The following is a 9,708-nucleotide window of genomic DNA, read 5'->3' on the forward strand; positions in this document are numbered from 1 at the left end:
GAAACGAATCATTGCAACTGGTGGTTCTCCAAAGAACAAATACGTATCAGAACGTCTTCACTTTTGTGACTTTCAGCGAATAACTGTTGAAGAAAATGTGCTATTGACGAGTGCAGCTACACACGAGGGTGTGGTCAGTGTGAAGGTTCATTTAAGACAACTGTGTGGTACTGAAAGGCTGTTGCCTTCACTGCACACAGAGCTGCCGTCATCATGGGTAACTGTAGAAGACAAGTTGATGACAGCACAACCTGACACGTCTGTCCCCATTATAGATGTCTCTTATGCAATGCGACTGTGTGTAGAGCACGGACTGACAGAAGAAAGCTGTCGTGAGTTGCTAAACTACCTGAACCAGGTAGGAAGCATTCTGTATTACTCTCATCACCCGACTTTAGCAGAAGTTCTCTTTCCTGTACCACCATTTGTGGTCACTTTACTTAAGGCTGTTTTCAGACATGATCACGAATCTTTAGAATATGATTATCGGTTTATTGGGGTAGATATAGGTCCTCAGAAGTTTAAGGAGATGAAAAGTGATCTTGTTTTTAATGGCATTGCTAGGATATCTATGCTGCTGGCACTGTGGAGTGAGTTCGATCTTACTGCAGATCGTCATGTTGACGTGTTTATTAAGCTTTTTCTTGCTCTCGACTTTGGTTATCTAACTGGCTCATCAGATGATATAGTTCAGGAACTGGCACACTCTCTGGGAAGACGTCAGATCACTTTAGCTCCGCCAAGTAGCACCAACCCGACATCAGATTCATCTGGTCACACAATAGAACAAAATCGTCATCAAGAGCAAACAGACAGTTGCCAAGTGATTTCTAAGCCAAAACAACATAATGTTGGCTTGTTGTTGCCATGGTTACTCAATGATGAGAAACCAGAGGATGTTAGTGACCATTGGCCTCTAGATATACCACAAGGAGTCATACAAGTTGCAGTGGAATACTCATTTGCATATGAACGTCCATTGGGTTTGTTTGAACGACTGTCTGCTCGTTGCCATCGTCACTCCAATTTTATTCGTCACTGGAGCAGTGGACTGCTGATGTGTTATGGTGCAGTGACTTTGCTTATCAATTGCAGCAAGAATACTTCACCTGGCTCTATATGTCTCAGTGGTAGAGTAGTCAAGTCACATCACAGTGTTGGCAGATTGTGGCATGTTCTTCTTCGTTGTGTGTCAGACATGGAGGATCTTCTCCAGTCTGTTCCTGGTGTTCTCCCTGATAGATTCATCTACAGTGGAAGTTCTTCTACAAGTACAAAGTCTCCCCTCAATCGATGTATCTATTTGATACCAGACGAAACATGGGGACCATTTGCAGTAGACACTGTAGCTGGAAGATGCAGTGCAGAGATGGTAAAACATGAGCAAGCAATAAAAGAAGGTAACAACATGTATGAATACTGTTGGTCGCGTAGAGTGTATATGTTTGTATTCATTTAGTGTGTCCAAGTGTAAAGAAAGGCATTCCTCTTTCTCAAGTCTTGTCCTGTAAACATTCGACTGCAGTAAATCAAATGGATCTCCAACTGATAGCAGTAGATATTGGAGAGTCCTTGCATAACCTAACAAGTATCATATTTGGTACTGACCAGTCTACGTTATCAAAGCTACAGCAAAACATTTCGGACTCCAGTTTTGTCCAGGCACCGGCATTCTGCATATTAAGTGAGTGGTTAGAGTCAAGAGACAACCAACTGATGGTATGTGAATTGTATGATGCTCTACTTGTTGCTCGCATTCCATCTGAACCTCAAAAGCATTTGAGTTACTTGATGTTGCCTGATGCAGCATCTGAAAAGACTCCACCTGGTGACTCTGACAGGGTCACTCCACTCATCAAAGAAATAGTAGCTGAAAACGTTGGACAACGTTGGCATCAACTAGGTATACACCTTGATGTTTCAGAAACAGTCCTAAGGGAGTGTGAACGACAACTTTACACATACAAAGAGAAATTACATAAAGTTTTGTCAGCCTGGACAGATCAAAACCAACATGCTACAGTTCAGCAGTTGTTGGTCGCTTGTGATAAAGCTGGAGTGGGAGGAATAGTCAGGAGAGAGATTGAATCTAAGCTTGGCACAAACTGATTGGAACACGAGTCATACAGAGTGATAATCTTATACATAACAATAATTGTTGTTTGCTCTGAAACAAACCAGTAATTATCTATATGTGGACGGGGAAAGGAAATAAGAGAAACAAGACAACACACTTTGCTTGCTGCGAACCAACAGCCTTATCGTTGTGTGCAGCTACAATATATGTAGAAGACTATCATCCAGAAGAAAATATCATCAGAAAGTAAGAAAATTTTGATGACAGTGGATTGTTTGTGAACAAGATGGTTATTGATAGGATGACACAACTGATTAAAATTACACACAAAGCAATGATGTGACTGCCTTAGAACAAGGTAACATTATTGAGTTGGATGACATACTGTTGGTGAATCTGTCGAGTTCAAATGTGTATGCATGAGTGTGAGTGGAAAGAAAACAATTGTAGAGCAGCACAAATACAGACAGACACACAAGCAACAGACATACAAAAACAGAAACATACAACTGAGCGCAAACAGTCACAAGATAGTTAGAACATAAATCGACCACGTAAGTGTCTCTTGACTCACATATTATTCAGTATATCAAATACACACCAATGAGACGTTGATTGTGTCTCTAGGTTCACTTCAACTTGATCATCTCTGATATTTCATCATCAACTGGATGTGGCAGGATGTCAAGCAGCCACCAATACGTTCATTTATGTCGACTTGTACAGTATGATATCACACCACGAGTGAAGGACAGACACACAAACATCAGCCTCTTCTTACAAGATGAACACTCATTATAATGGAAGTCATTGTACAAATAGTGTATATAGAAGATACAGTAAAGACAAAAGTTTAGTTGTTTTGTATTGAACTGCTGATAGCTATTTGAAATTGAATCTCAGTTTCACCAGATAACGCATCTTGATCTACAAGAAAACATGGTGTCACCGTCATGTGTCTATTGAAGTCAATATTGCATTTAATGTTTCTAATTATTTATGTATTTAATTAATTAATTAATTAATTATTTATTTAAATAATTAATTATTAATTTTGCAATATTTTATCTCCAATATAAACAATCCTGTAAACATGGAAACATATGAAAATCTCTTATTAATTAACCATCCCGTAGTAGGTTAGTCTATCTACTTGTTCTAACCTACTATGAGATGGTTATAATTATCTACTGTTTAATTGCGTGTAATGATCAGACGCACTCACTCACTCACTGATTTATTAATTAATTAAGTTGCTCCACACATACACTCATTTAGGGAGCATCTCCAATATTAGCGGACGTTTTCTTTGATTCGAACAATGATCAGATTGGTGGTGACCACCCTCCCACCCCTTTAATTTAAACAATGTCTGACACATGTTTACAACACTGATGTTTTCGAAAATGTTGAAAAGTGCTTTTCAACTTCACTTTCTCAAATAGAGTAGCTTTGCATCGTGACAGGTTCTAGTAACAAGCAAAAAATAGGACTAACTGTCTACTACTATATTGTAGATGTTGCTGTAGGAAACAGTCGATCTGCACGAACAACTTAGCACATGGATGTTAATTAACACTCAGCTCAGTTTGTAGAGCCACAGAGGTGAATCAGTACGTGGGCTAGCCTGTAGTTTAGACCTAAAACTTTAATATCTAGTGTCATACACTTTCGGGTCTTTACCCCACTCACCCACTTCTGAATGTTGGGATTGGAGAAAATGTTTGGTAATTGGAGATGTCCCCTTTTTTACTCACTCAGCTCTTGCTCTTTGCCATGCTCACTCGTTACGTGTACGTTACTGCGCATGCATGGGAAGACCACTTGGAGGCGGCTGACCAACTTCCCTACATACACACACACACACACACACACACACACACACACACACACACACACACACACACACACACACGCACGCACGCACGCACGCACGCACGCACGCACGCACGCACGCACGCACACACACACCAAGCAATGGTGCACTGTTAAGATAACTTAGTACAAAAGCAGATTGTGAACAAAAACGCTTATGACTGTTGAAAACATGTGGGGTTTTACAACACGAGTAGATAAGCTGGATGAGTAACCTTCATTAAAAGTAGATAAGCTAAGTTCTCTCTCTCTTTTAACAAAAGGTATAACTAGATTGAAATCCCAAAGTCAACAGATAAGGTCATGGTCCAGATTAGCGTTTGCATGTCTGAACATGCGTAAATGCCACAGAACGTACCAATATCAGGCTGCACAATTCTCATAGAGCAAGTCTGAGTCAGACGATGGTGGAGGATTTACAGTGATTCATGCATGTAGCACCGTTTGAGGTCAAAATTGTGTACTTACAAAAGCTTCAATTTATAGTCAGCTGACTTGACCAACCCTTAGTGCATGACTCAGTTGGTCAATATTTAATAGCTATTTTTGTAAAGTTTTTACTAGCGACTATTTGCTTATCACGAGTCGCGTATTCTTATCTATCATGATCAAAGTAAGCAAACGTTGACGTACAATTATGTGTAATACAGTATCAAACTTTTATCGTTGATATCAATGGTGAAATGAGATTTACTCTGCTGAACCACGTACGACCGAGCAGCGCTCAATAATTTAGTACTAATACACTCACCGACTTTGCTGACGACAACTGGTTAATCAAAAACCAGGATTGTCATGCAGCAACTCCGGACTAGCCTTGGAGTCCCGCACTAAAAAGTACGTGTGACGTAAACTGTACGGTATTGACCTCTAGAGAAACGTTTTTCAGCGGTACCATCGTGTGTGAATAATGATATGGCAATCTCACAACGGTAGCTATTCTAGCTAAGTTGTTCAATCAACGATTCTACGTACTCAAAGGTTCCATACCGTTGGTACCTTATCCGGGAGTTTATATAGCGCTAACGATGTTCGACTGAAAATATGTAATCTCTGCCGCTGTACAATGACCGCATGAGGCTAAGAGACTGAAGGTATGCTAGAAAACGCGTTCTTTACGTAATCTCGTGAGGCACCTGGTATTCTGTTTTCTGTAGCTGATGTATTTTGTAGTCTGCTAGACAGTATATATACTGTGTATATATATATATATATATATATATATATATATATATAGCTGTATTATGTCTTAGTTGTTTATATATTTGTGCCAAGAGGGAACTGAACCTTTTACTTAAGTGCGACAGAAACAAAGTATTCATTGATTCATTCTTGTTGCTTTTTTGAACATTGAAAACAAGATGCAGAAATGACTGATCATGCAAGACTAGCGCTGTGTGCACGTTATGTAGAGTTGTATTGCGAAGGCCTGTTTCATGATTAATTAAGGTACGAAAGCGCATAAGCTCGATTTGGATAAGCTTTTAGTTGCTGTAAATTGGTTAATTGTGACTGTCAGATCATTCTGTTTGTCTAACAGCATTCTCTTGTCAGATTAAATACACACATTGTACATTGTCTGTTAGTCTATCGCACATTTTCCCAAGAAAGTGTCATATTCACATCTGCAAAATTTACTAAGAGATTGGTATACCTTAATTCTTCTAGCTTTCATATGCATGGGTGTTTATTCTGTCGTTTCATCTGCCTGCCTGATCGTGTGTTTGTTTGTTTGTTTTTGTTACTTTGTCCGTCTGTTTGTTTGTTTGTTTGTCTGTTAGTCTGTCTGATTGATGCTCTGCTCGCCTACCTGACTGTTAATTTAACCGTAATGTTTGTCTAAAATGTCAATTGAATGGTGTTCATTTATTGACAATAAAAGTGATTTTTCGAATAGTGAGTTACCTAGGGGTAACAATTAAGATCCTGCAAATTTGACGGCCAGGCTGGTCTCACATGTTGTACCCACATAGATATGTACACATGTAGTTTGTCTATCTTGTAGACGTGATGTGTCTGCAAATGAATAGTTGTACAGTAACCGCGTTTAGCTAGTCAAGATCGGTTGGATTATGTTGTAATGTATAAGCATATAGTGTAACTAGACTATATATATAGTTGCCCTACTACAACAATTTGATGGATATCTTACTTGCAGAAAACCAATTGTACAATTCTAGTTGTATAATTGCTATCATGCATTTACGTAGTGCAGCGTCTCATCGTGCCATAATATAGGCAATTGTTCTAGTATTTACTTGTCCATTGTAGTTTCCAGCACTGTTTCTGATGCTTTTGTGGCTGTTCTCTGTTCCAAAACCAAGAAAAGAATCTGGTGAATTACAATTGTTTGAATTGCTAGCAAGCAATCCCAAACGAGCTCTTGCATAATGTATGTAGTGTGATCTATAATTGTAAGTGCTTCTTGTGTTGAATCCTTCCTGTATTCAAAAACAGAAGTCTTAAAGCATTTAACTATAATATACCTAAACGGACGGTGGCGCCTTAGTTTTGTTATACGTATATTTGATGTTGATGTCTTCTAGCACCCCGGTTGTAGAAGAACAAACAGACATACGTGGGCGTGGCACAAATTTCCCAAAGAAAGATATTAATCATACACGTGACCCACCAAAGCAAAACAGAAAACTAAAACATTAATAGGAAACAGCTAGCACCTCCATGTATAACTCGGATAGTTTCAGAGTATAGATATAGTCACTTATTTTCTCTTCCTTTGATGAACCAGTGCAGCGCTGTTACTTAGTCAATTTTGTCAGTCTTGTACGTCTTTGTGAATATACACAAGCATTATAATGTGCAAGGTTGAGTCGCGGTTGGTACATGGCCGGTTTCAGGCATAGTATACTATTTACAGTCTCAGCATACTATTTTTTGTTTATTCCTAGTTAAGGTTATAGGGTTAGTGTTACGGTTATATGATACTATAGGATCATTAAGTACTACAGCTAACATGCAGTCCACATCATGCAGACAATGGAACAAGTCGTTAAATTAAATTGCTGCTATCGGGACGTATAAAATATTGTGTTGTGTGGATTTGAATATGTTTGATGTTTCTGATTTCATGTACATGCTATAGTTGACCGTAATTAATAGAAATGCTCACCCTATTGCAGAATTGCTGCAGAGATGACGCTGGCAATAAAGGTCTCCACTTATTCTCACCAATACTCGTGCTTCTGTAATTTCCATCAGCAATAAGACTGTAGAGAGATGATGCGCTGTAGCTGAGGGTGATCCATCTGATTGTTCCATTTACTTTCATTCCCAAACGAAGTTCAGTAAATGGTAGTGTCCAATACGAAGCAAGTTTTGCCTCTTTGTCATCCAAATCCAAATTAGTTGGTTGGAATGTTTCTTTGTTTGACCACAGTTTGCTTCTATAGGTAAAGGTTTGTTGATTTCCATCTATTTTCATGATCAGAGTCCAACCTTCATTAGCATCACAGAATGCCTGTTGTAGACAAATCTCATTGTAAATTATAGAAATTCATTTTATTGAAATAGCTAGATAGTTTTAACCTGATAAGGTAGATCATTGTAAGATGGTTTAATCCAATGATTTCCATTTTTGGCTGAAGACTTGTAATAGAGTGCTATTTCCCTACACGATGTTGCAGGCAACAAAGACGAGCTGCCGGGTGTCAGTAACAACTGGGTCACCCAGCTGTTACCGTCACAATACTCTACCTCCTTTACTTGCTGATTATATCTCATCATACCTGATCAACACATATACTGAATATAATTAATTGTTTATTCGTAATGCATTCTGATGTGCTTACCCTTTCTGTCATTAGAGCACACGTTTAAACGGAAAACGCCTTGTGGCCCCCTCGGTCCGGTCGGACCCTTAACTCCGGTCTCGCCTGGGACGCCTTTTGGGCCAACTTTTCCGGTTGCCCCTGAAGTCGGTACCATTGCAATTTACTTAGAATTAGTAAATTACGCAACTACCTTTTTCTCCTCTTTGTCCTCCTGGACCAGGACTTCCACGATCGCCACGATAACCAGGAGCGCCGGGAGCACCAGGAGTGCCAGCAGCTCCAGCAGCTCCAGGAACACCTGCTACGGTTATTGTATACAGTACACGTTTATTGCTTTTATCAATGTAATTTATTACAAATATGTGTACAATATGTCTCTCTACCTGAACAGCAACTGTTTTTGCAGCCTTTGCTTTCCTAAGAGAAACAAAGAAATTTTTGACTTCAAATCATCACGCTGAGATGAGGAGGTAAAGCATTGCAATAAATAACGTATGTGTAGTTACCGTCTCTTCCGCGTCTGATGTTGCTACAACGGTCACTGTCAACAACAAGAGCACAACGAGTCTGAATCCCTGCATGGTACCGCACAGTACGTCGTGGGAGAGAAACCGATGATAGCTAGAGTACGTCTCAGCAAACTTGAACGGTAGAACTGACTGCTGATGGTTTAGTTTTCGTCTTTATAGTTTAGAAGCGACGAAAGACGACGTGGCTATTACGTAACTCTCCTTCCTAGTCGATACTAATTAACAAAGGCACGGCAATTAACGACACGGTCATACCACAAACGTTTGTCGCTTTTACGTAGAGACCGCAGTCTAGAATAAGAAATACAACACCAATTATGGTCGTTTTTTCCGGACCATCTGAGCGACCGCCGGCAGCTGCGTAGTTACGGATGGGCCCAGAGGGACTGCAGACTCCTCCAAAATTTTAGGGCGTAGCCCATCATGATCTGCCCATAACCTGCTTACAACTACAGTAGAGACTGATTGGGTAAAAAACACTAAAGTGCTAAACTCTCGGCTGCTAGTTAGCTTAGGCAACACGGTACAGCTACTTCACACGCAAGAAACGACACGCGTGACTAGACTAGAGTGCACTGCTAGTTAATTAATTAACATCAAAAGCGTGGGACTGCCGACATTCGTTACCTCTTGAAAGTGCATGTGCATGCAAATACATCAAGGCATTGAGTTGCACGCTAGCGATAACAATGAGCGCATTCGGCCGACAGTATCGGTACTGTACCCCTAACCCATGCGCGTCTCGGGTAATAACGTGACTTGAACTCATCGAGATGGTCAAAAATATTGAGAAAGACTTGTACATATGCATGTCTTGTGACCAGTCAACTTCTGATATTGCACTAGACAAGTTTGCTGCATACGTACTCTATATGACAAAGGCAAACAATAGAAGTGAAATCGTTTCAGTTCTCGATCTACAGTTCTAGTGCGTCAGCAGCGTATTATAGGAGAGAATTAGAATGTAGACGTTATTTATACGAAATCGAAAGTTTACCCTATCACACATGCATTGGCTGCATTGACATTCTTTTCTAATAGACCGACTACTTGCATACTTGGCTCGTGAGATACCTGCACGGTACTCTTCATGTATGTAGCGCACATAACATAAACTAGAGGTGAAATTAATTAGCGACTTGTGTGTCAATATTGACTTTAATTGTTAGTTAATATTAATATTATTGATTATTATTGTTGTTGTTGATATGCCTTCTCCAAAAATTTTGGTTTGTCTACGCCCCTGGCGACCAGGACTTGCAATGTGACTTTATACTTTACGAGTGTCCAAACTGTTGCCATGTCGTCAAATTTGGCAACAGATATCTTGATTAGAAATTTGACAACAAAGTCATTTATTCGTCATTGGGTCTCTTAATTAAGTTAAACTATCTTTCAAAATGGAATCTTTAACTAATGACAAAGACATCATATT

The 9,708-nt window shown here is 39.6% G+C and overlaps 2 protein-coding genes across 3 annotated transcripts; one reads left to right on the forward strand and one right to left on the reverse strand.

Annotated features, from left to right (window-relative positions):
• The first annotated feature begins 285 nt into the window (after nucleotides 1-285).
• LOC134176929 (uncharacterized) lies at nucleotides 286-3,021 on the forward strand. Of its 2 annotated transcripts, XM_062643612.1 has the most exons (4): nucleotides 286-1,400; nucleotides 1,460-2,323; nucleotides 2,378-2,435; nucleotides 2,705-3,021. In XM_062643612.1, exons 1-2 carry the CDS (start codon nucleotides 290-292, stop codon nucleotides 2,107-2,109), a joined length of 1,761 nt encoding a protein of 586 aa, XP_062499596.1. In that variant the 5' UTR covers nucleotides 286-289; the 3' UTR covers nucleotides 2,110-2,323; nucleotides 2,378-2,435; nucleotides 2,705-3,021. The 2 variants fall into 2 exon arrangements, with proteins under 2 accessions (XP_062499596.1, XP_062499597.1); XM_062643613.1 differs by lacking the exon at nucleotides 2,378-2,435.
• A 417-nt stretch (nucleotides 3,022-3,438) lies between these two features.
• LOC134177694 (mannose-binding protein C-like) lies at nucleotides 3,439-8,353 on the reverse strand. The gene is made up of 8 exons (XM_062644474.1): nucleotides 8,250-8,353; nucleotides 8,127-8,160; nucleotides 7,934-8,041; nucleotides 7,762-7,881; nucleotides 7,499-7,698; nucleotides 7,083-7,430; nucleotides 6,211-6,393; nucleotides 3,439-3,546 (listed from the first exon to the last, which is right to left on the reverse strand). Exons 1-8 carry the CDS (start codon nucleotides 8,322-8,324, stop codon nucleotides 3,439-3,441), a joined length of 1,176 nt encoding a protein of 391 aa, XP_062500458.1. The 5' UTR covers nucleotides 8,325-8,353.
• Between the last annotated feature and the right edge of the window lie 1,355 nt (nucleotides 8,354-9,708).

The sequence above is a fragment of the Corticium candelabrum genome, chromosome 3, assembly GCF_963422355.1.
Source record: "Corticium candelabrum chromosome 3, ooCorCand1.1, whole genome shotgun sequence".
NCBI classification, from domain to species: Eukaryota; Metazoa; Porifera; class Homoscleromorpha; order Homosclerophorida; family Plakinidae; genus Corticium; species Corticium candelabrum.

Bases quoted from the DNA above. Each gene is read 5' to 3' on its own strand.
- LOC134176929 (XM_062643612.1), top strand. From the start codon at position 290: ATGCGACTGTGTGTAGAGCACGGACTGACAGAAGAAAGCTGTCGTGAG. The intron at 1,401-1,459 runs GTAACAACATGT...GTATTCATTTAG, and splicing joins TGAGCAAGCAATAAAAGAAG to TGTGTCCAAGTGTAAAGAAA.
- LOC134177694 (XM_062644474.1), bottom strand. From the start codon at position 8,324: ATGCAGGGATTCAGACTCGTTGTGCTCTTGTTGTTGACAGTGACCGTT. The intron at 7,699-7,761 runs GTAAGCACATCA...TGTGTTGATCAG, and splicing joins GTGCTCTAATGACAGAAAGG to GTATGATGAGATATAATCAG. The intron at 6,394-7,082 runs GTGAGCATTTCT...TTTTGAATACAG, and splicing joins TGCAGCAATTCTGCAATAGG to GAAGGATTCAACACAAGAAG.